General features: G+C 42.9%; 1 protein-coding gene across 1 annotated transcript in view; it reads left to right on the plus strand.

Moving 5' to 3' along the window:
- Positions 1 to 312: 312 nt before the first annotated feature.
- The window catches only part of MTCL1 (microtubule crosslinking factor 1), a 198,762-nt gene continuing 172,286 nt past the window's right edge, over positions 313 to 26,788 (plus strand). Inside the window, exons 1-3 of the mRNA XM_065399251.1 lie at positions 313 to 1,296; positions 22,836 to 23,060; positions 24,926 to 25,084. Coding sequence (XP_065255323.1) covers positions 313 to 1,296; positions 22,836 to 23,060; positions 24,926 to 25,084 — 1,368 coding nt within the window. The remainder of the gene's footprint in view (positions 1,297 to 22,835; positions 23,061 to 24,925; positions 25,085 to 26,788) is intronic.

Raw genomic sequence — 26,788 nt, forward strand, 5'->3', positions numbered from 1 at the left:
CACTAAGGGATTTGCCTTCATTTTATTGAAACAAGCCAGTGCTTAAAAGAGACAGACGAGGGTGGGGGCTGAGGAGGGGCAAGCGCGCGGGTGGGGGGGGGGTCTAAAGAAGAAAAGTGTGAGGCTTGTGGTTGGGGGAGAAGCAGAAGTGATGAGAAAACAAACGGCAAGGCTGGGGGAGGCTGCTCGTGCTGCTGCGCTCTGCCAAGAGGCTCGCTGCCGCTGCTGCTATTCCTGTGGGTGGACAGGATTAAAGAGCCTCAAGTGCCCGACACCCCCTGGGCTGCGGCTGCTTCTTCCTCTGCCTGGACCATGGAGACTTTAAATGGCACCAGCCCAAGTGATAACCTCAAGCAACAGCAGCAGGGCCACCACCACCCCCACGCTGAGAAGAAGAGACTGAACCGAGCCCCTTCCCCGGCCAGACCCTTCCTCAAGGATCTCCACGGCCGGGCATCGTCTGCCAAGCCCCCGCCGGTGCCGCCCAAATCCCCCAGCCTCTCGGGCAAGCCGCAGCAGCCGGGCCCCCCGCCTCAATCCGCCGGGCTCCTAGCCACCCAGAGCCGCCTCTCCAGGCGCAGCGGCTCCCAGGGCGCGAAGGCAGCGGCAGCAGCCGGGACTGGCGGCCGAGCGGGCAGCGCCAAAGCCTCCCTGTGGAGCAAGAAGGCGGCCCGAGCCCAGGAGCAAGGGGGCGGCAAGGCCGGGGCCAGGCAGGCCGGGGGGGAACCGGGCCACCCGCCCGGCAAAGGCAGGAAGGGGAAGAGAGGCGCCCCCCCGCAGCAGGGGGGCTCTCTGGCATCAGCCGCCGGGCCCGGGCTGGGCAGCGGCCATGTGGCCGGGGCGGCTCCGGCCAGGCTCAGCCACACTGACAGCAGCTCCGACCTGTCCGACTGCCCCTCCGAGCCGCTCTCCGATGAGCAGCGACCGGCCCAGGCCGCCAGCAGCGACGCCGAGTCCGGTACCGGCTCCAGTGACCGGGAGCAGCCGCCTGCCCCGGGCCGAGCGGGCACCCCGGTGCCTGGGGCCAGCCACCCGCTGGGCGCCCAGCCTTCCCCGGAGAGCCCCGCCGGCCAAGGGGCGGCGCAGCCAGCTCCGCCCTGTAGCCCGCAGCCCGCCTCGCCCGCCCCCGCGGCGGGCAAAGGCAGCGCGCCCGGGGGAGAAGAGGCGAGCTGGGGGCGAGCCGCCGAGAACATGCGGCTGGGGAGCAAAGCGCCCGCCCCCTGCCAGCCGCCGGCAGAGGAGGAGGAGCTGCTGCGGGAGATCGAGGAGCTGCGCTCCGAAAATGATTATCTCAAGGTAAACAGCGCCGAGGGGAGGAGCCAGCGGGTGGGCGCATCCCCCCAGCCCAGGGTGGCGGGAGTGCATCTTCCTCCTCCGGGGACCGGGCTGAGCACGTGCGGGTGGTTGGGTGGGGCTGGAGCTGGTGTGGTTGGAGGGGTGAGGGTCTGTGCGTGCATTGGGGGTGGATGGCAATTAGGATGACCAGATGTCCCGATTTTATAGGGATAGTCCTGTTTTTTGGGTCTTTTTCTTATATAGGCTCCTATTACCGCCCACCTACTGTCCCGATTTTTCACAATTGCTGTCTGGTCACCATCATGGCAATTGCTGGGTTCTTTCCCTTTCCAGGTAAACGGGGTGGGGGTTGTGTTCGTGGTGTAGAGGGATCATGCTGGGGGATGAGTGGATGGGCGAAGGGCTATGTTCATTGAGTATGGATGTGACTCAGTTGTTGGGCACTTCCCCGTCAACTATTTGACAGTGCAGTAAAACTGGCACTTAGGGCTCCAGTGGCTCTAACGGTTGTGATCCTTGGTCTCCAGTACAAGGCATTGTAGTAGGCTGGATGAAACTTTTGGAAGAAGAGGGGTGTTGACGGCTCTATTTTGATTCTTAAAAAATATAGTCTTCCATAAAAGGTCTGCTGTACTGGGATATCTGCTGAAAGGAATCCAGTACATTTCTCCAAGCCAGTGTGTGGCAATAGAAACAATAAGGGTTGGATTCTTTAATTAAAATGCCGTAATTGTGTCAGTCTAAATTCAGAAGCTGTTATTCTGAAACCGAACTAAAGTGAGCATCTCTTGGGAGTAAATCACCCACCAAAATCAGTGTTCAAATTTTGCATGTTATATTCACCAAAGCTGTGTAAAATAAGTATGGACACACAGTATAAGTACATGACCATTTGACCTTTTGACAGCAGTGTGAAGATCTCTCAGGAAGTAGTGCCATGGCAAAGCTAAAAAGGGCAGATAAGGAACTAATGCATGTGATCCTGTTTCTCTATAAAAGCCTGATTTGTGAAGTCTCTGAATGCATATAAATCCAGTGCGGTGTGCACTGTAAGGCTGTTATGGTTAGCCGGTGTGTGATATTTCAACAATCCCTACATTTTCTTTCTGTCCAAAGCATTATGCTTTCTCTGTTGAATACACACGAAATATCTTCCACAGTTTAGCTTTTCTTTAAACTTTTTTTTTCTCGCTTGAAATGGAAACAATGACTTAGTGTTATACTGTCCATTGTTATATTACTTTATTATAGCAAACCCAAGTCATTAATTGTGAAGTACTAACAGGTTCTGGCTGAGATCAAGATCAACAACTAAAGGCATATTTACACTATTATCCTAGTGTAAAAATACACTTTTCTGTATTAATTCTGCCTCCTCTCACTTATGTATGTATTCTATCCCCTTTAATTGGGAATGCTACTGGCTGAACTGATCCGCTGGAACCTTTAACTGGACATATACGTATGTATGATCTTTTGGTATGGCAAAGAGATTACATTCATAAAGATCTATAAATAAAATAAACTGAGCTAACTGGGTAACCACACATACCGTACACTGGTTCTTGGATACAATCTTTGTTCTGTGGTTTTGCAAAAGCCTCATCCTGCAGGCTTTACTCAAACAAAACTGCCATTGAAGCCAGTAGGAGTTTTATCTGAGTAAGGACTGCACCAGAACAGAGCCCAAAGAACAGGTGATTTGGGTAACCCTGAAGGAGAGAAGGATGATACATTGGCAGAAAGAGGGACAGGAATTATGAAAATCTAGTGATTTGAGTAAGGACAAACCCACACTTAAAACGCGGCATTGGTACAAATGCACTGATGCAGTTGCCAGGGCCGGCTCCAGGCACCAGCCGAGCAAGTTCGTGCTTGGGGCGGCAGATTCTATGGGGCAGCATTCTGCCCAATCCTAGGGCGGCACGTCCGCTTTTTTTTGTTTGTTTGTTTGTTTGCCGCTCCGGCCGCCCTGTAGGGGGCGGCGGCGCAGAGGAGGGGAGCGCCCTGCTGGCAGCGGGCTGCGTGCTCCGTCTGTCCCAGCCAGTGCCAGGTCTGTAGCAAGCCTGGCAGGGCAGCCCACGTCTTTCCCTCCCCGCCGACCGGAGCGGCGCGGAGCCTTCCCGGCAGGCGGCACGGCGGTCGGGGCCACGTGGCGAGCGCCCTGCTGAAGCCCTGGCCACCCCCCTTCTCTCTCTCCCCCCGCTCTTCCCCCTCCCCCCGCTAGCCGGGGCACGTCTGCAGTGCAGGGAGTTCCCCTGCACCCTGGCTCCGGCCACCCTGCAGGTTTTTTTTTTTTTTTTCTTTTGGGGCGGCAAAAAAGCCAGAGCCGGCCCTGGCAGTTGCGCTGCTGTAGTGCTTTAATTAAGACACTCTATGCCGACAGGAGAGCTCTCTCCTGTTGGCGTAGTTAATCCACCTCCCCGAATGGCGGTAGCTATGTCAATGGGAGAAGCCCTCCCGCCAACATAGCACTGTCTACATGAGGGGTTAGGTCGGTATAACGACATCGCTCAGAGGTATGGATTTTTCGCACTACTGAGTGACATAGTTATACTGATATAGGTCTGTAGTGTAGACCAGACCTAAGAGATAGGAAACAATTTTCATCATGGCAAAGAATTAACAACAAGGTGCCTCAACATTCTGTAGGTCCAGTGTTGCTCATGATTTGGAAAGGGGAGAGAGCAGTGACATAGGAAAGCTTGTAGTTGATACAAATTTGTTTAGTTTACTCAGGTCCAGAGAGGATTGGGAGGAACTCCAGAGGAATCTAACCAAGCTAGGGGGAATGGATAACACAATGGCAATGAAGTTCAATATTGAAAAGTATATTGGAGAGGAAAAATGAAATACTCATACTACTTACTGGGTTCTAAATTAACTATGTTAACTCAGGAGAGACATCTGAGCATCACTGTAGACAACTCCATGAAAACTCTGCCCTACATGCAGCTGAAAAAGCAAACAAAATGTTACATTGCTGAGGAATAACATGGAAAATGTAATGGTGCATCTGCATCTGGAATACTGTGTGCAGTACTGGTCACCCATCTCAAAAAGAATATTGCAGAACTGGGGTTGAGGCAAGAGCAAAGAGACAAATGATTAGGGGCATGGAAAAACTCTCCTATGAAGAGAGGTGGAACAGAGTGGGATTCTTTATTTTAGAAAGGAGGTAAAGGGGCATGATCAAAGTATATAAATAATGAATAGTATAGAGAACAAATGTTGGATTTCTGGTCTCCTTGCCTCATAACACAAGAATGGGGGGCGGGGACATTCAATTATAAATTGAAAGGTGGAAAATTCAGAACCAATAAAAGGAAACACTTTTCCATGTAACAAGTAATTAACTCTGGAATTCATTGCCATGGGATGTCTTTGAAGCCAAAATCCTAGCAATATGAAAAAAGGGAATTGGACAATTATATGGATATCAAGGATATCCAAAGTTAATACTAAGAAATTTTGGAAAATATATTAAACTTCATGCTTCAGAGTTTAAGACAATCTGTAACTATTAAGGAGTAGGAGGAGATTTAATGTGGGAGGGCAGATTATCACACAACTGCTTACTGTGAAGTTTTTTGCACCTTCCTCTGAAGCATCTGATGCTGGCCATTGTCAGAGACAGGAGACTGGATGAGATGGACCATCGATCTGATCCAGTGAGGCAATTCCTACGTTAAAGAAATCAGTTTAACATCATTTCAAACTACTTCCTCTGTGTTATAGTTCTAGTCTTGTGTCCTTCATTTTGAGTTATCACCTGCAGCAGTTGGGGCCCTATAGCTGCGTACTCTGCTTGTCTTGAATGTTGACTTTATTAATGTGTATTCATAAAAACATTTTCCCATTCTAAAAATCAAAACCACAACATTGTACATGTGGTGAGCTAGTTTTAATATCATATTATTTTATATATATATATAATCTTAAAATTCTACTTTCCTCTCTGATAAGGAGGCTAGCTTTTTTTTTTTTTTTTTTTTTTTTGCTTTAATTGAAGGTGGTTTAAAGAATAATGGGTAAACTGTCAGTCATAGATGGACAAATGATGAGATAAATCCCAAAAGATACCATTAATTTGTTGAGCATGTTCATTTGCTGAATTCTCTTGTGTGTAGTCCAGAAGGCAAGGCCAGCCATCACTATCCACTCACCCATTTCCCTCCTACCAGCTGGGACATGGCAGTTGGTGCAAATAATTTGAAGGAACGTTTCTGGTGCTAATCTGATATGCAGTATATTTTCTTACAAAAAAGCTTCAGATCATGGTACTGTTTCAGTCAGATTTATTATAGTGCTAAATATTAATAGAAATTAAAAAGAATTGAATCAACAAACAGAATTATTTACTTCTATTTATATTTTTAAAATGCTGTCATCTTTTTTCCCTCCGGTATGCTATGCACAAGCCTTTGCTGAGTAAGGTGCTGGTCCTGCAAAGAGGAAAGCATGTGCTTAACTGGACACGCAGTGGGCCAGATCTTCAGTTTAGCTATGCCAGTTTACACCAGCTGAGGATCTGGCCCCAGGAGTGCCCTCCTACAGCATGTAAAGTTAAGCCTGTGTGTAAATCTTTGCAGGATGAAGATCTAGCTGCATAATCTCACTGCTGTAACCCCCATCTTTTACCTTTTCCCCATCCTTTCAACTATGTCTAAAAGTTCTTCAGGTCATCTTTGTTGTATTCGTAGAGCTTGTCTACATGGCGGGGTTATGTGCTTAAGAAGTACGTGATTTCTAAAACGCAGTAACGTGTTGCGCATTAATTGGTGCATGTAGATCCTGTTGTTGTGCACTAAAAGTTCCATAAGTGCACATTAACATACTGCTGTTTCAAACAGCACTGCATTAAAGCACACTAGGGACCCTTTAGTGCACACCAGTGGGGTCTACATGGACTAATTAATGCGTAACATATTAGTGCACTTTAGAAATCACCCCCCTCACCCTCCAGGAGAGTACCTTACTTCTCCATGTAGACAAGCCCTAAGTTATCTGTCACACTTCTGGGTATTATAAACCAGTAAATAATAATAATTAGAAAAATTATGTAGAATACCAGTTTTTAAAATGACCAATGCAAAACAACACAAAACCAGGAAACTTATATTTCATTATTTCTTCAATGTATTAGCCTTCACATAAGCACTTCAAGAAGTGCAAACTGTGAGATAAAAAAGAGGATTTTTGTCTTGTTTTTTTAATAAAGTTAGATCTCAAGCAAATCAATTCCTTTGAAATCAGACTAGTTTATTTTACCAACAGGCCTTAGGACCTGGTTTAAAATCCATAGTATACCAGGACATCACCATCCAGTTCTTATATTGTGATGACATTTCATAATTGACTCATTTTCATGTGTTTTAGCAAGCCTCTTTGCCTAGGTAGTTTTATTTAATCTATACAGAAAGGATGGAACCTTCCAATAGCTTATATAAGGTATCATGTTATTTTCTGAGGCAAAGTTGTCACATCCACTGTGAAATGTCGTGACTGCTGAGACAGTGAAACCACAAAGCATTCAGGCAGAAAGAGAATAAAAGCTAAGAGAACAAATTTTAATAAATGAATAAGCCCTAGAAGAAGCTAAGCTTTAAATGTACCTAAATGTTTTTAAATCAACCTTGTTTAGAATATTAAAGTGATACATGTAAATTATTACTACTTTTCAGGTTTACTTTGCAGACTGCAGTCCGTGGAAAAGGATAAATGATATACTAGTCCTGGGGGGGAGAGAGAGGTGTGTGTGTGTGAGTGAGAGAGAGAGAGAAAGAAAGAAAACTCATTAAGGGCTTTATCTGGTGCTCACTGAAATCAGTGGTGCAAGATTGGACCTTAAAGGGTTTTCTCTTGCTCCCTTTCGCATCAGTAAGAGGTTTACCACTGGCTTAGTGGCACCAGAATCAGGGCCCAAATTTTACTAGTTCAAAATTTCCTTGCTTTTGCTTCACATCAGATTAATTCAAATCAAATGAATTAAGGAAATGCTTATTTTAAGTAAAGAAATTTATTTGGAATAGTGATAATGTTAAATAATGGATTTTGCTATTCAAAAATAAAGGTGGACCCTTGGTAAGAGATGCTGCTTTACAAATCCTCCCATCTTAAGTACTTTGCATGTTTAATGAACAGTGTATGCAAAAAGGTCCTAAGCAAAACTTGAGCACTTATTACAGTCATTAAAGTGCAACTAGTGCTTTCTCACATATACACTATTGGGTAGTTTTCACTGTGTATCAAGTAGCATAACTTGAAAATGCCATGAATGTTGCTACACTGTCGGCTAGCACAAACTGTTCTCACAAACAGCATATCCCCTAAAATAGCACTTACATTCTTAGATGAATGTCTTGCTTTGTCTTTCTTAGCAGTGACTTATGCTGTATTTCATTGGAAAAGGGGATATTCCTGGGTGGGAATATTAATTTTTGTTTAAAATTACAATATGTACATGGTTATGCTATGCTTCACAACTTTCAGCTTCTTTTACATTGTAGCCCTTCTCAATTCAATGCTTCTGGATCATGTGTTTGAAAATGACATACAAAGGTGTTTGGATCAATATACGTCACATGGACTACATGGTAGTTTCCATTCAATGACCTACAGTAACTTGGTGTGTGTCGTAGGATCTCTATATGGCACGAATGATCAGAACTGATGTGACTAATTTTTTCATTTAGCAAGGGTTACAGAGGTTAGTAAAGCAAAAGTTATTGGGGTCTTTCTTTGACATGCCCCTTTCCACACCTAATATGCATTAGTCATGTGGAAGAATAGAGGTAATAACCCTAGGCATCAAAATAATGTGAATCATTTCAGACACAGGGTCAGTCAGCTGTTAGAATGAAATGTCAGTTTGGTAAACAATGGCAGTAGGTCCATGTGCTTTGTTCGCCACAGCTGTGGCTCTGCTGAAAACATTTAATTGTCCAGGGGGCAGCAGAGTGGATTATTTGTATAATGTGATAGACAATAGTTTCCATCTGTAGGTTTTAGTAGATTATAGTAACATTGCACTAGCCAGATGACTACTCCAATTGTTCGAATGGTAGCAGCTAAGGAAATGTCCTGAAACAGTAATAGCTCTGATTATTTGAATAAAATGCATAAGCTCACAAATGCTTAATTCTGCTTTCTGTTTTCCACTGTGGAAAAGCAAAACTTCCCTAAAATCACAGGTATTAATCATGTTAGAATTGTCAGAATTCTAAAATTGTTTTGTGCAACCAACATACTGTATGATAATGTAATGCTACTTGCTCACAACTGATATCAACATTTGAGGATCAATTTAGGAATTTTAAAGTGGTTTGACAGTTTGATAGCTGAATAATAATTTGAGGCATGCAGGGAATTTGCAGTTCATTGGCACATTTTGAAAAAGGCAAAAATACTATTGTTTGATTAAATCAAAAACAATCTTCTTGGGGCATATTCATCTCTAGTGTAACTCTGCTGAAGTCATTGGAGTTACACCAGGGAGGAATTTGATCCTGATTGTAACATGGTAGCCTACATAATGTTTGCAGTGTTGTTGTAGCCGCTTTGGTCCCAGGCTCAGAGAAACAAGGTAGGTGGGGTAATATCTTTTATTGGAGCAACTTCTGTTGGTGGAAGGTACAAGCTTTTCAGCTACACAGGTCTGCGGAAGGAAGCAGTTTCTGAGCTAAAAAATACAAGTTGGGACAGATTTCTAAGCAGAAGGGGTAATGCGTGGAGGTGGTCACTTGAAATAAATTGGGAATTGAGGGTTAGATTGTTATGTGTAAAGGGTTTGAAGTGTGCAGTTAAGGGTAGCAGGCAATGTGATGTGTTACAAATTGTTGTAATGAGCCATAATTCCAGTGTCCCTGTTAAGTCCATGGTTTTTAGGTGTCAAGCCGAGTTATGAATTTAAGTTCCCAGGCCTGCCTTTTGAAGGTGAACAGGTTTCCTCTGAGGACAAGTATTGAAAGATCAGATATAGTGTGATCACTTTGTGAAAAAGTAATCGCCCAGGTGATATGGTGTTTTTGTCTTTTATCATTTTCCTGTGTGAGTTCATTCAAGAGCATAGTGATTACTTGTGTAGCTCAAAAGCTTGTACCTTCCACCAACAGAAGTTGGTCCAATAAAAGATTACCTCAACTACCTTGTCTCAACCTACATAATGACATTATGAGATACTTAAAATATGAAAATGGGAATGACATAAAATTGCAACTCATGAATCTTTTTAAAAATTTGACATATATCAGGGGCTACGTAGAACTTATGCAGTCACTAGAACCTCGGCAGTTAATGCTATCTTTTTTCACTGATTTAATATATAACCTCCTAATTCCAGAACAAATATTGTCGTACATTATAAGCATAAATTGTGTTCCATTTTGTTGGATATTTAAAAAGTTGCTTGTATGTTTTTCAATGTGTGTAATTAGTAGGGCTGTTGATTAATCACAGTTAACTCATGCAATTAACTCAAAAAGATAATTACGATAAAAAAAATAATTGTGATTAATCGCAGTTTTAATCACACTGTGAAACAAGAGAATACCAATTGAAATTTATTAAATATTTTTGGATGTTTTTCTGCATTTTCAAATATACTGATTTCAGTTACAACACAGAATACAAAGTGTACAGTGCTCACTTTATATTATTATATTAGATAAATATTTGCACTGTAAAATGATTAACAAAAGAAATAGTATTGTTCAATTCACCTCATACAAATACTGTAGTGCAATCTCTTTATCGTGCAAGTGCAATTTACAAATGTAGATTTTTTTTTTATATATAACTGCACTCAAAACCAAAACAATGTAAAACTTTAGAGCCTACAAGTCTACTCAGTTCTACTTCTTGTTCAGCCAGTCGCTAAGACAAACAGGTTTGTTTACATTTACGGGAGATAATGCTGCCTGCTTCTTATTTATAATGTCACCTGAAAGTGAGAAAAGGCATTCGCCTGGTACTTTTGTAGCCAGCATTGCAAGGTACTTATGTGTCAGATATGCTAAACCAGTGGTCTCCAACCTTTTTAAGCACAAGATCACTTTTTGAATGTAAGTGCAACCCAGGATCTACCCCGCCCCTTCCCTGAGACCCCACCCCTTCCCCGAGGCCCTGCCCCACTCACTATATCCCCCCTCCCTCCGTCGCTCACTCTCCCCCACCCTCACTCAGTTTCAGCAGGCTGGGACAGGGGGTTGGAGTGCGGGAGGGGGTGTGGGCTCTGGGCTGAGGGCGAGGGGTTCGGAGTGTGAAAGGGGGGGCTCTGGGCTGAGCTTGGGGCAGGGGGGTTGGGATGCAGCAGGGGTGAAGGGTGCAACCTCTGGGAGGGAGTTGGGTGCATGAGGAGGCTCTGGGATGGGGCAGGGGGTTGGGGTGCAGGCTTCCGCCAGGAGGTGCATACCCTGGGCGGCGGCACTGTCCCTGCCTGTCCCGGCCCCACACCACTTCCGAAAGCTGCTAGCACGGCCCTGCGGCCCTGGGGGGGGAAGGGGTCACATGGCTCCGTGTGCTGACCCTCCCTGCAGGCACCGCCCCTGCAGCTCCCATTGGCCGCAGTTCCCCGTTCCTGGCCAGTGGAGCTGCAGGGGCAGTGCCTACAGGCAGGAGCGGAGCACGGAGACCCCCTCCCTCACCACGCAGGGACATGCTGGCTGCTTCCCGGAGCGGCGCGGGGCCAGAGCAGGAAGGGAGTCTGCCCTTAGCCCTGCTGTACCGCCAGACTGTTAGCAGCCGGAGACTGAGATTGACTGGCAGAGGCTCCACAACTGTCTACCGGTTGGTGACCACTGTGCTAACATTCGTATGCCCCTTCATTCTTTGGCTACCATTCCAGAGGACATGCTTCCATGCTGATGATGCTTGTTAAAAAATAATGCATTAATTAAATTTGTGACTGAACTCCTTGGCAGAGAATTGTATGTCTCCTGCTCTGTTTTACTCGCATTCTGCCATATATTTCATGTTATAGCAATCTCGGATGATGATCCAGCACGTTATTTGTTTTAAGAACATTTTCACAGCAGATTTGACAAAATGAAAAGAAGGTACAAATGTGAGATTTCTAAAGATAGCTACAGCACTTGACCCAAGGTTTAAGAATCTGAAGTGCCTTCCAACATCTGAGAGGGACGAGGTGTGGAGCATCCTTTCAGAAGTCTTAAAAGTCCAATGCAGACACAACAGAACCCGAACCACCAAAAAAGAAAATCAACCTTCTGTTGGTGGCATCTGACTCAGATGATTAAAATGAACATGCATCGGTCCACACTGCTTTGAATCATTATCAAGCAGTACCTGTTATCAGGATGGACACATGTTCTCTGGAATGATGGTTGGAGCATGACAGGTGACATTGCAAACAAGAAGCGGGCAGCATTATCTCCTGCAAATGTAAACAAACTGCCTTATGTTGACCCAACTGTGTTGTGTAGCCCAGGCCATAGTTTCACAGAAGGAAACCTCTGAGGGTATGTCTATGTTGCAAAGAAAAACACATGGCACCAAGTCTCAGAGCCCAGGTCAATTGACTTAGGCTTGTGAGATTCGGGCTGTGGGCCAAAAATAGCAGTGTAGACTTTCCTGCTTAGGCTGAAATCTGCGCTCTGAGACTTCCCCCACCCCCACCCCCAAGTTTCAGAGTCTGGGCTCTAGCCCGAGTGGGACTGTCTGCATTGCTATTTTTAGCTCTGCAGCTTGAGCCCCATTAGCCTGAGTTAATTGACCTGGACTCTGAGACTATGCCATGGACTTTTTTTTTTTTTTTTTTTTTTTTTGCAGTGTAGACATACCCAAAGACTATGAAGTCTGGAAAACTTGCAGAGTTTTCACTGAGGCACTTTGGGCCTGATAAACTATTATCCTCTAGGAACAGAATAATAAATGTGTGAATGATCAGATACTCACAAGTAGATAATCAAAGTGTAAGAAAGAGTAAATTAAGTTCTTGGCTTATAAAGTTGTGCCTGACTGGTTACACTCAGAAAAGTTCAATTACTGAATCTTTGGCTTCCTGAGTTTGTTGCTACTAAATTCTCTTTATTTGTTCTGGAACGAGAAGACTGTATTGTCATACATTGTAAGCATAAATGACATTCCATTTGGCTGGATCTAAAAAAAAGTTGTGTGTTTTCTAGTTAAAAATCTTTGCTTTATCTCCAGTAATTCAATTTCTTTGTTTGTGTAACTAGACTGACATCTGGAAAGAAGAACTGCTTAACTTTTCCCTAAGCAATATTCTCTCTCTTCCAGGACTTCAGTGGGAGCAGAATCAGGCTCTTGTCCTCATGAGATGAGAGGAGACTCAAAGTGCTTAGCTTGTTTAGCCTAAATAAAAGAAGGCTGAGGGGCGATATGATTACTCTCTATAAATACACCAGAGGGATAAATACCAGGGAGGGAGAGAAGTTATTTAAGTTAAGCACTAATGTGGACACAATAACAAATGGATATAAACTGGCCATCAACAAACTTAGGTTTGAAATTAGATGAAGGTTTCTATCCATCAGGGAGTGAAGTTCTGGAACAGCCTTCCAAGGGAAGCAGTGGGGGCAAAAATTCAAGACTGAGCTTGATAACTTTATGGAGGGGATGTTCTGATGAGACTGCCTACAATGGCACGTAGCTGATCTGCAACTGCTAGCAGCAAATATCTCCAACGGCCAGTGATGAGATACTAGATGGGGAGGGCTCTGCGTTACTACAGAGAATTCTTTCCCACGTGTCTGGTTGTTGGGTCCTGCCCACATGCTCAGTGTGTAACTGACTGCCGTATTTGCGGTTGGGAAGGAATTTTCTCCCGGTACGATTGGCAGAGACCCTCGGTTTTTTTTCACCTTCTTCTGCAGCATGGGGCATGGGTCACTTGCAGGTTTAAACTAGTGTAAATGGTGGATACTCTGTAACTTGAAGTCTTTAAATCATGATTTGAGGACTTCAGTAACTCAGTCAGAAGTTAGGGTCTATTGCAGGAGTGGTGGGTGAGGTTCTGTGGCCTGCAATGTGCAGGAGGTCAGGCTAGATCAATGGTCACCAACTGGTAGGTTGTGATCGACAGGTCGATCCTGGAGCTTCTGACAGTCGATCATGATCTCCGGCTGCTAAAAGTCTGGCGGTGCAGCGGGGCTAAGGCAGGCTCCCTGCCTGTCCAGTCCCCGTGCCGCTCCTGGAAGCGGCCAGCACATCCCTGCGATCCCTGGGAGCGGGGGGCAGGGGGTCTCTGCACGTTGCTCCTGGCTGCGGGCACTGCTCCCATTACCTGGGAATGGGGAACTGCGACCAATGGGAGCTGCTGGGGTGGTGCCTGCAGGGAGGGGCAGCGCGCGGAGCCACATGCCCACCCCCCAGGGGCTGCAGGGACGTGCTGGCCACATGGGGCTGGGGCAGGCAGGGAGCCTGCCTTAGCTCTGCTGCACCGCCACCTGGGAGCCGTCCAAGGTAAGCACCGCCCGGTGGGAGCCCGCACTCATCCGACACCCCAACCCCCTGCCCCAGCCCTGAGCCCCCTCCAGAAGCCAGCACCCCAAATCCCCTCCTGCACCACTGTACACCCTCCTGCATCCAACACTGCCTCAGCCTGGAGCCCCCCCCTGCACCCAAACTCCCTCCCAGAGTCTGCACCCCTCACCCCCTTCTGCACCCCAATCCCATGCTCCAGCCTAGTGAAAGTGAGTGAGGGTGGAAGAGAGCGAGCGGCGGAGGGAGGGGGGATGGAATGAGCAGGGTGGGGCCTTGGGGAAGGGGCAGGGCCTTGGGGAAGGGATGGGGTAGATCCTGGGTTGCACTTAAATTCAAAAAGTGATCTTGTGTGTAAAAAGGCTGGAGACCACTAGCCTAGATGATCTTGATGCTCCCTTCAGACCGTAAAGTCTATGAGTCTGTGAGTCTTTCAGACATACAGAGAAGTAAAGATCATCATGCTCTCCACCTTGTCTTGCAATTGAAATGGCCACTTTGGGATATTGGAGCAGAGTGTATATATATCAGGACCCTGTTTAAGTATAGGTCCATCCTCTCAGTAATATATTCTTTTATAAACCATATCAGATCAGTTCTCCTTTACTAGATGAACAAACAGACATTTCTTTTATGTATTTATTTACTTTGATGTCTACTAAGTGCCCATTCCAAGTTCTCTATGCAATTTTACAAAATTAAAATATACTATCATAACACACGTAAGAAGCAATATCCTAATAGTGTTTGTTCACCCACAATAATAATGAAAACAAACCTTAATGAAGGCATGGGTTGAATCCATCCGTTATTTCCAACTCTCTCTCAACCAGACTGAATCTTTTTCTTACGCTTCTAAGTTTGGGAGCTATTAACGTTCTGCTTCTCCTGTGCTTATGCTTTAACTTCGATGATGACTGACATGTTTTCCTCTAGTGTGGCTTGATTAGTACATTAAAAAACCTGGGCCATTATAGTTTCAACTGTAATTTCCACTTCTCTGAGTCTTTTCTCCATGTCTGTTGTGAGGATTGCAAATTGTCACTCTTACTATTCACATCATCTAAGAGGCTTCAAATAGAATTCTTTCAAGTCAAATAACCAAACCTTCAGGCTAGTCTCTCTGGTACTATATTTATGCTTTGGGAGTTCCCCCTGAGGCTACATCTACACTACAGGGGGGGGTCGATTTAAGATACGCAAATTCAGCTACGCGAATAGCGTAGCTGAATTCGACGTATCAGATCCGACTTACCCTGTTGTGAGGACGGCGGCAAAATCGACTGCCGCGGCTCCCAGTCGACGGCGCTTACTCCCACCTCCGCTGGTGGAGTAAGCGCGTCGATTCGGGGATCGATTGTCGCGTCCTGACGAGACGCGATAAGTCGATCCCCAAGAGATCGATTTCTACCCGCCGATTCAGGCGGGTAGTGTAGACCAGGCCTAAGAGGTCTGCCAGGCTGAAGTGTGCAGTGTAAAAAGGAGGCATCTTTTTCGTTCTTGGCTGTGGGCGTTTATTTAGATGTGTTTCAGCACCTGGTTTTCACTGAGCACTGACTCTGATGTATGCTATTTTATAGTATACTATGGTCAGGTTTAAAAAAAGGGAGCCCATGTGCTGACACTCAATGGTTACATGCCTGCTCTCTTTAGCAACAGACTCTGCCCTTTAACACCACTCGAAACACCTTTAGTGCTGAGCACCTTTAGAGAAGAATAAACTGTTATTGAACAATTTTTTCATTTAAAATGGACAAACATGCATCTCTTCTGCATGGGCATACCTGCCTTTTTGCTACTGTGTTTGTTTTCTTCATTAGGAGCAAGGTCAGACCTTTATTTTGGACAATGAAAGGGTAACCCCTTTCTCCATAAATTATGTTGAGGTTCTCTGTCTCTCACATAGAATCTCCAAGTGCTATCGTGCAAAATCACATTCTGAAACCAGAATCTGACTTGGATCTGACTTGATATTTCAGAGTAATAGAACTTTGACTTTGCACCAGCAGTTCCACTTTTTAGTATTTAAAATAGATTTTCCTGATTTTCACATGAAGATGTTCAGTCTATTCCTTTCCGCTTGGCTGGAGAGTTGCGCATTGATACAAGCTCCAGAAAACATGAGTGGAACATTTCTAAGGCTGCCCACGTAGCAGTTTCAGGGATAACAATATGTGCAGAATATAGCTATTTTCCCACAACATACTATGAAACCAACAAGTTCCTTGGGGTACATATTGGCAAAGGCTATTTTTATTTTATCTATTTGTTTAGTTAGTGCTGAATACTATTTGAAGAACACCATGGGGGTGAAGACTACTTTTCTTATTCCCTTATGTGGTCAGAAATGTTTGTGCCATCATTTGAAATCTGCACTCAAATGCCTTGTTGTACAACTCTGAAACTCACCCACGTGCTGAAGAACAGCCCCTTTGCCATCGAAAAGATTAAGAGGGTGGGTTCTAGTGCATTAAGAGGGTGATTTCTAGTTCATCCCCAAAGTTATATTTGAAAGAAATGAAATCTTATGAATATATAAAAGAGCCCAGAGGCAGGCAAGTATAACAAATTATGACAGGCTTGCAAACTAAGAGCTAAGAGCAGAAAGGTTACGTGAATTTAACATGTGTAGTCTACAGTAAAAACAAAGGGCAGAGATGAATGTCTACAGAAATATAATTCACACCAGCTTGAGCAATTTTGCTGGGAATCATTAGGATGGAATGATTGAAGGAGGGGACTGGAGTCAACTGTCCAGCTAATAGAGGCCCCAGGATGAGACCTGGGTGACCATTGGCAGGAGGTTCTAGTCTAGAGACCAGTTGGTTGAGAATTTGAGACAGGGAAGAAATCAAGAGTGGACCATTTGGAGGTTCTTAAGAAGCAGCAAAATGGGCTCAATTTTTCTTAGCTTCACTGCTCATTAAGGTCAAGTTCATCTGTCCATGTTTGTGAGCAGGCATAGTTTGATTTGGGGTTGACACATGTTATGCTCTAGGGGTATTGGGGACTTTGGTTTGACTGGGATAGTTGTTTCAACAGTTGGGATTGTTAGTGGGATGACAAGAGATTAACTTTCCAATTTGGATTGCAATTAGTAGTTTTTGATATGTGCATAATCCTTATAGCCATAATTACTTCAACCCCTTTATTGGATTATTTGCTTCTGGGAAGCGGCCAGATTACCCAGATGCAAGTACTGGATTGGATGAGAAGGAAGGGTAACAGGTGATAGAACTGTTATCTGTAGGCACTACTTGGGGTTCATGCCTGAAGGATGAGTCTTTGCTTTTGGCATGTGGAGTAAGGGCAAGGAGTTATAAACAGTGCCCAATGAATTCTGCAGCGATGGATGCCATCCACTACCGTGATATTGTGCTTCGGAATCTTTCATTTCAAATCAAATAATGTTTCTAACCCTTATGGTTGTGAAGATAATTTAAAAAATGTGAATTGACTCTGCACCTAACCAGCATAGTCTTTCTGAGTCAGCGGAGAGCCTTAAACAATAGATCTGACATGTATGAATGTTCCATTCATCTTAATGTGTTGTTAACTCTGAAATCTAAAGATGCCAATTTCAAAGTCAACACTTAAGTACATTAGTAAATAACACATTACCAAGCTGTCATCCTCATGTTCCAAAGACACAACTGTCCCCTAAGCTGCTGCTGAAAACTCCAGCTTCCCTCACCCTTAAAAAATTTAAAGTGCTGCTATGCATTATTTATACAGAAATGTACAGCATAGTGAAAATGTGGGGACAGCAAAAAAACAAACAAAAAAACCTAAAAAACAAAACAAAATTTATTAAAATAAACAAGGCTGGACTACTTTATTACATTTTTTATTTCATATTTCATTCATTAAAAAGCTTTTTTTTAAACAAATATTTTTGCCAGTTTCATTTATGTTCAGTCTTCTACACCAGAATGCTATAGAAACCTGATTCAGTTTACCATGGAGTACACAGGGCCTGGATTATATGGTATGTAGTATTTTGAAAGAATTCTGTTCAATTTGGTGTGTGTAGGGTTTAGTTCATTGTTATAGTATGTTATTTGTGGTTAATTAATTGATTTGCAACTTAATGGTATGTCTTTACTGCAGAGTTAACTCCCATTTTTTACACTCGAGTTACGCCTCCTGAGTTAGCCTAGCTTGAATGAGAGTAACCACACTGAAATAACACTTGAATTGCTGTGTCCACACTGACGCTGCACTCACTTGTGTTTTTCCCTAAGACTTCTGAGGGCACATCCCATGATTCTTAATGCTGCAGTATGTTGAGCCATGTTATGAGTTCTTTCACAATGTATTGTGTGAGAACTTGTCTGTCCTTTCTGAGCACCCAGGGAATATTGTGGGAAGGCATTGGAGGACTGGAGGTAGTCAAGCCTGCATCCACACTGCAACATCATTGTGCTAGCAGCTGATGAGTTGTGCGCACTCAATCTTTAGCCTATATCCCTTGATGGGCTAGCTAGTTCAGGTTGAAAAATACTCCTGGTAAGGGTTTTTGTGTGTGAAAGAGAGTTGAGTTAGTGGCAACACTCAATTTATAACTCAAGTTAACTTTGCAGTGAAGATAAGCCCTTGTTGTTAATAAAGTTAAGCAAAGTTGGATGCATCTTCTTTTGGCCAGGATGTTGTAAAGAGAACAAGCATCCAATACTCATTCGTTAGCAAAGATAAGATGGGAGATAACGAGCTTAAGGTGGAACAAGATAAATTTAGGTTAAATATTGGGAGAAATAAAACTACATATACAGTTGGGCCAATGGCCAACATAACATAAGAACATAAGAATGGCCATACTGGGTCAGACCAAAGGTCCATCCAGCCCGGTATCTGTCTACCGACAGTGGCCAATGCCAGGTGCCCCAGAGGGAGTGAACCTAACAGGTAATGATCAAGTGATCTCTCTCCTGCCATCCATCTCCACCCTCTGACAAACAGAGGCTAGGGACACCATTCCTTACCCATCCTGGCTAATAGCCAGTAATGGACTTAACCTCCATGAATTTATCTAGTTCTCTTTTAAATCCTGTTATAGTCCTAGCCTTCACAACCTCCTCAGGCAAGGAGTTCCACAGGTTGACTGTGCGCTGTGTGAAGAAGAACTTCCTTTTATTTGTTTTAAACCTGCTGCCCATTAATTTCATTTGGTGGCTCCTAGTTCTTATATTATGGGAACAAGTAAATAACGTTTCCTTATTCACGTTCTCCACACCATGGATTTATATAAGGGCAATAAGATATTCTCCGTCTTATTCTCTATCCCCTTTTTTTAATGATTCCTAACATCCTGTTTGCTTGTTTGACTGCCACTGCACACTGCGTGGACGTCTTCAGAGAACTACCCATGATGACTCCAAGATCTCTTTCCTGATTAGTTGTAGCTAAATTAGCCCCCATCATATTGTATGTATAGTTGGGGTTATTTTTTCCAATGTGCGTTACTTTACATTTATCCACATTAAATTTCATTTGCCATTTTGTTGCCCTATCACTTAGTTTTGTGAGATCTTTTTGAAGTTCTTCACATTCTGCTTTGGTCTTAACTATCTTGAGCAGTTTAGTATCATCTGCAAACTTTGCCACCTCACTGTTTACCCCTTTCTCCAGATTATTTATGAATAAGTTGAATAGGATTGGTTCTAGGACTGACCCTTGGGGAACACCACTAGTTACCCCTCTCCATTCTGAAAATTTATAATTTATTCCTACCCTTTGTTCCCTGTCTTTTAACCAGTTCTCAATCCATGAAAGGATCTTCCCTCTTATCTCATGACAATTTAATTTACATAAGAGCCTTTGGTGAGGGACCTTGTCAAAGGCTTTCTGGAAATCTAAGTACACTGTGTCCACTGGATCCCCCTTGTCCACATGTTTGTTGATCCCTTCAGAGAACTCTATTAGATTAGTAAGACGTGATTTCCCTTTACAGAAACCATGTTGACTTTTGCCCAACAATTTATGTTCTTCTATGTGTCTGACAATTTTATTATTTACTATTGTTTCAACTAATTTGCCCAGTACTGACATTAGACTTACCGGTCTGTAATTGCCGGGATTACCTCTGGAGCCCTTTTTAAATATTGGCTTTACATTAGCTATCTTCCAGTCACTGGGTACAGAAGCTGATTTAAAGGACAGGTTACAAACCATAGTTAATAGTTCTTCAATTTCACATTTGAGTTCTTTCAGAACTCTTGGGTGAAAGCCATCTGGTCCCAGTGACTTGTTACTGTTAAGTTGATCAATTAATTCCAAAACCTCCTCTAGTGACACTTCAATCTGTGACAATTCCTCAGATTTGCTCAGGTTTGGGAATCTCCCTAACATCCTCAGCCCTGAAGACTGAAGCAAAGAATTCATTTAGTTTCTCTGCAATGAATTTATCGTCTTTAAGTGCTCCTTTTGTATCTCGATGGTCCAGGGGCCCCACTGGTTGTTTAGCAGGCTTCCTGCTTCTGATGTACTTAAAAAACATTTTATTACCTTTTGAGTTTTTGGCTAGCTGTTCTTCAAACTCCTTTTTGGCATTTCTTATTACATTTTTACACATAATTTGGCAGTGTTTATGCTCCTTTCTGTTTACCTCACTAGGATTTGACTTCCACTTTTTAAAAGATGCCTTTTTATCTCTCACTGCTTCTTTCACATGGTTGTTAAGTCACGGTGGATCTTTTTTAGTTCTTTTACTGTGTTTTTTAATTTGGGGTATACATTTAAATTGGGCCTCTATTATGGTGTCTTTGAAAAGTGTCCATGCAGCTTGCAGGGATTTCACTCTAGTCACTGTACCTTTTAATTTCTGTTTAACTAACCTCCTCATTCACAAGGGAAGTTGTGAAATCACTATCATTGGATACAGTCAAGGCTAGATTAAACACACACCTATTAGAAGTGATTTAAAAATACATTCATCTTGCCATGTTGCAGGGGACTGGCATAAAATGATGCATCCAGAGTGAGTCATGACAAGTCTGTAAGTCCCATATCAGAGTTACCACTTGTTAGGGTAACTTGATAATTTTCAGTTATGTTTGAGTTTAAAGGGACATTGCCAACTAGGCCAGTGTGTGGCTAGCTCCTGTGTAGGCATCTTGGGTTTGATGGTGGAGGTGAAGACAAAGGAGCTCCCACCTCTTTTTTCCAGCTCAAGGACTGGTCAGGATCCTGTTGATGAGTATGTTCCCTGCTCCGTCTTGTGGGTATTAGGTAAGTGAAAGGAGGGAGGGGAGGGAAACATTGTGGGAAGGTTTGGGTCACAACCCTACCTTTCTACTTCCATTCTAGTCTGCATTTGAAAGGGGGACATGTATACCCCTTTCAGGGATTGGATAACTTCCATGCTAGTGAGCACTGCTTCAGAACCCCTGGCAGAATTTTTAGTAAGACGTGAACAATATGATAGTTACTGATGTTTATATTACTGTAAAAATAAACAGTTTATATGGAAACAATTTTGTGGAAATGTTTCCATTTACGTTAAGCTTTGTAAAAACAGCATACAGTTATCCTGGAACTAGAATGTGCAAAATAAAAGGTGTTGAACACCCATTGTGATTGACGCTGTACAAATACATGTATAGACAAGATCCCTGTCCCAGGGAGATTACAGTCTAAGTCCCCGATCCAGCGAACACTTACGAACATGCTCAACTTTACACATGTGAGTAGTTCCATTGAAGTGAATAGTACCATCCATGTGTACAATTAAGCTTGTGCAACAGTGTTTGCAGGATGGGGCATAAGAAGACAAGTCACATAAGATGTGTGTGTGTGGAAAAAAAGAGTAGGAACTGAAAACTTAGAAAGGGGAACAAGAAGGATGTCATCTGCTTTAGCTTGTGCATGTTTTAGAAGCAAGGAATTTAATTATTAGCTAAAAGTAGGCAGGAGACAACTCTGAAAATACTGCAGACATATTATGTAACCGTTTTTTCCTGTGAATATTGCTAATAGTGCTTGATTCTGTTGCTCATTAAAATACATAACTATGCCTTTTTGATTTGGCTAATAATATACTGCAGCTGTATCAGTCGTTCTGGAGGATTTTATGGTGGAGAACATCTCTTGTCCTTGCTCTTTGCCTTGGCACGAGTCCATTCTTATTTTAAACTTCATTAATAATAGAGCTGTAGAGATCCCTGAGCCACCATGTAGTAATTTAATGGCCTATACCCTGAGCTGGAAGGCCTATATAAGAGTTTCAACTCAAAAGCGTCAATCACGCACAGATTAAATGAATGGGAATGATAGAGCTTATACTCTTCCAGAAGCGGTTTACCCTGCTGTAAACCTTAATATCTGACTTTAGCGGGCATGTTCCTCTCCTGGTATAATTTAGAATTGGGACAATTAAAAGATTTGAGGGACGGCATGACCTGTTTACATTCGTGTTGACACAGATATTTTTCTGCCCACGTGATTCTGGGATTGGCAAGTGTGTCTGTGCACACATCCTGCATAGGTGAGAGAGGGGTTTTTCAACTGACTGGGAATTCAATGTGCATGCACTAAAAGACTTGGACATAAAGCATTCTGATGTGGAACAGTTGATTATTTGGCTGTAAATTGAAAAGTTCATGTTGCAAAGATTTATTAAAGTTATTAAAGCAGGAAAGAACATTTTATTTCTTCAAAGCACTCTCTATTATAAAGACATCACACAGAGAAGTTCAGGCGCTTAAGTAGGTTTGCTATAATTCTGATGAAATAAACAATCAGCTAAGATAATGGCTAATTATTATGTAAATTTCATTTTAATTCATTAGGGGAAGGAAAGGGGAAGGTGTTATCAGTTTCAGGAGACAGATACACATCCTGGTAACCCTGGTCCATTCTTAATTACCATGGCAATTAAAACAAATAGAACAGACATTTGTTAATGTAATTAAACATAACTATTCTAATAAGGGATAATATTGATATTCCCGTGACATCTGGAGCTGCATATTGGAATCTACATCACCTTTTTGATATTGTATCTTGACAAGCAAGTTTCTTTTTTATTCTCCTGGATGAGATTTAGAGATATAATGGAGAGGTGTTTTGACTTTTCACAGGATGAATTGGATGAACTTCGGGCTGAAATGGAGGAGATGCGTGACAGTTATTTAGAGGAAGATGTTTATCAGCTGCAGGAACTCCGGAAAGAGCTGGACCGTGCAAACAAGAACTGCCGCATCCTGCAGTATCGTCTCAGGAAAGCAGAACAGAAAAGTTTGAAAGTTGCGCAGACAGGCCAAGTGGATGGAGAGCTCATTAGAAGTTTGGAGCAAGATTTAAAGGTGGGTAAGGTACTTGTATGGAATATATTCATAGCAAAAAGTGAAAGGACACAATCTTAGTCTCTGGTCAAAATAATAGATATAAAAGTAACATAAAACAATTATTTGTATTCTCAAAGTATCAGACCCAGTGTCCTTATTTCTTGGCAGAGAGCAAATGTGCAACTTAACGTCATGAAAAAGGGACTTAACTAAATGAAAACTATACACAAATTCAAATGAAAGGAACACTTATCAAGTTACATTTATATCTTCTTCACCTTTGCCTTATCCTGTCAATCGGGGTTGGCGGCTGTTGTTGTTCATCTCCAAGTGTTATTGTCAAGAGCATCTTCCAAGCTGACATCAACCTCCTTCATGTTCTTCTTCAGAGTCTCAAACTACCTTTTTCTGGGTCTCCCTCATGGTCTTTGTCCCATGATTACTAGCTCTTGTCCTCTCTGGCCAACATATCCCAGATCTCATCATCTCAAGTGACCCAGCCATCTCAGTCAATGCTCCCTCAGCTGCATGTGGCCAGAATACAATAGCCTTTGCCCATTTTTTATCGCCATCAGGTGAAGCAGTTGCATGGTGCTTCCAGTTGATGCCCTAGTATTGTACTGATATATTCCCTGAAGATGAAGACCATAGAGCATGTGTGACTGGCACAACTTTTACAAAGCACCTGGCCGGGCCTGACGTTCTTGGTTTGAAATTGAAGTTCCTTCTCCCAGATGGACTGCCTGCCACAGCTAACCAACCCCACCTGCCCAGAGCAATCTGGCTATAAAGTGCCAAACACCCCCACCTTTTACATTCCCACTTCCAGTTAAGAACTTCTCTGCCATGAGAAGGCAAGAGGTAGAAGTTTAGCAGTCAGAGGCTTTGTATTGTGCCAACTGCATGAGGCATTTTAGGGAGTGAGAACTGATCCTCAAACCCACCTCAGCCATAACAGTTCTTTGGGAGTTATTTTCATAGATTTCTTGTAAAAATGATTTTCTTTCTGTATTACCAAAAATCTTAGAATACTGTATCTAAATTTTAAAAATCTAATATATTTTCAACATTTATGCTGTTTGTTTCCTTTTTTTTGCATTTCACTTAGCTTGGAAAATTGAAAATAGACTAATTAAAATCATGTTTCCTCTTAGTCAGTTCCAATTCATGGTGATCATCCATTAGCAGTTTGGTACAATGTTTGGGTCGCAGACACTGTTGAAAAATACCATTCCTATAAAAATAAACAGTTTATATTGAAATAATTTTGTGGAAATGTTTCCATTTACGTTAAGCTTTGTAAAAACAGCATACAGTTATCCTGGGACGAGAACGGGCCAAATAAAAAGCCTCCTGCCGCTGCTATTGTATTGCAGTTCAAAATCAGCTTCACTTTTCTAAATATGTTTGGGGGAAATATTCATCCTTGCCCATGTTCAGTTGAACCTAGCAAACCTGTGTAGTCTTCTTTGTTTTTTGGTTTTCTTATCACTTTTACCTAGTACTGACTGCTGTTGATGCAGCAAGACCTGGTAGATGAGGCTGCCACACAGTTGCTGTTTTGATCAAAATGCTGATCTGTCAATTTTAACAGTATAACTCCTGCATTTTTATTATTATTATTATTTTATTATGCTATCCCTAGGGTTTCTGAGCTTGATGTGTCAAGGGAAATGCTTTGATAACTCTAAAGTTCCCATCTTCATTTTCTCCATTGGAAATATGAATGTAATTGAATGTAAAGAACTATGGTTTGAGTATTCAAAACTGGGTCTAATAATTTAAATTGAAGATCCCTTGATTATCCAAGATTGTAATGTGTATATATATTGCATGTTCAGGTAGTTAGACTTCATATGTGATGTTTATGCCATTCTAACCAGGTAGCCAAAGATGTATCTGTCAGACTGCACCATGAACTGGAGAGTGTGGAGGAGAAACGTGTTAAAGCAGAAGATGAGAATGAAATCCTTCGGCAGCAGATCATTGAGGTAGAAATATCCAAACAGGCACTGCAAAATGAGCTGGACAGGTTGAAAGAGGTAAGCACTAGCCAGGAAAATCATGCCAAACCATGTTCTTGGGTTAAATGGAAAGCTTGTTATCAAAGCATCTTAGAATATTTCGGAAACAAAGAATATTAAAATACCTGCTGCCATTGGAGTTGCTGATACAATTGGCACTGATAATCATCTGCAAAATATTTTTACATGCCCAGCGGCGTTCATAATTTAAAAACCATTGTGAAGCCATCAACTATTTTTTATCCAGTGCCCATCACAGTGCGTATATCCCATTTTATACACTACGGACTAGATCAGGGATCGGCCACCTTTGGCACGCGGCCTGTCGGGGAAATCCGCTGGCGGGCTGGGACGGTTTGTTTACCTGCAGCGTCCGCAGGTTCGACTGATCGCAGCTCCCACTGGCCGTGGTTCACTGTTCCAGGCCAATGGGGGCTGCAGGAAGTGACGTGGGCCGAGGGATATGCTGGCTGCTGCTTTCCGCAGCCCCCATTAGCCTGGAACAGCGAACCGCAGCCAGTGGGAGGTGCAATCAGCCGAACCTGTGGACGCTGCAGGTAAACAAACCATCCTGGCCCACCAGTGGATTTCCCTGACGGGCTGCGTGCCAAAGGTTGCCAATCCCTGGACTAGATCCTGCGTGCCTCAGTTTTTACTCAGGCAAAACTCCCATTGACTTCAATATGATAATGTAAGATCTGGAAATTTTGCTTTCGTTAGGCTTGAGTAAATCTTACAAGATTTGTTCCTGAAAGGTTAATTTAGATTTACAGAGTAAATCTTGGCTTACTTTACTTGCTGACAACAGTGGGACTATTGGCGGAGCAAGGCAGATAGGAATTGGTTTGTAATGCACAAAAACCATTGAATTGAGAAACAAAAATGCTGTGTGTTAGGAAAAGGAATAATTTCTATTGTACTTGACACATATTCATAATGGATAAAATGATGCTGCTTGGAAGGAAGTGAGGTGAGGAATGGAGGACACAATAAAGGAAGATGGAAGACCAAACATGGCCCATATCATGATCTATAGTAGCATCTCTTTTCTTGTCACAGTACAGCATGTTGGTAGCCCACTGTCTCTGGTCGTTCTTAACCCAGATTGAGATAGAACATTTAAACATAATGAGGTAAGGCATTTATCCTCTGAGCTGTGGACAGATTTAGAGAGCTAGTGTAATTATGTGTTTATTTTAATCTTTCAAACAGTGCTTGTGAATCAACTGGCACAAAGCCTGATTCATTTGTATAAGGTTGACAAACCATATTTAATTTCTGTGTGCATTTAGGTTGTGAGGAGAATGAGTTCATTGCAACAATTTTGGAGCTTACTATACATAAAGTGGCAGCTCCTCAGCTGGTGTCAACTTCAGTGGAGCTATGTCAGTTTATACCAGCTGAGGATTTTCCCCAAAAGGACAGTCTGTCTGATGCCTTAGTTATAGAGGGTTTTGTTTATTTGTTTTTTTACTTTAAGCTATTTGCAGATGTTGTGCTTATAGGGCATCATAATTTGCTAAAAGAAATGGCAAGCGCATGCCATACAAAACCCTGCCATCCGCTATACAAGCTAATTTTTATAACTGGCTATGCATTGTTCTAATGTAGTGGTTATCAAACTGCAATCCACAGAGCCTCCTGCCTGGTGGTCTTTAGGAGGAGGTATTTTGAGAACGAAGGTATGGCTGATCAGAGCAATGGGAGACCAAATGGTCCAAC

Source organism: Emys orbicularis, chromosome 2 (assembly GCF_028017835.1).
Source record: "Emys orbicularis isolate rEmyOrb1 chromosome 2, rEmyOrb1.hap1, whole genome shotgun sequence".
NCBI lineage: Eukaryota > Metazoa > Chordata > Testudines > Emydidae > Emys > Emys orbicularis.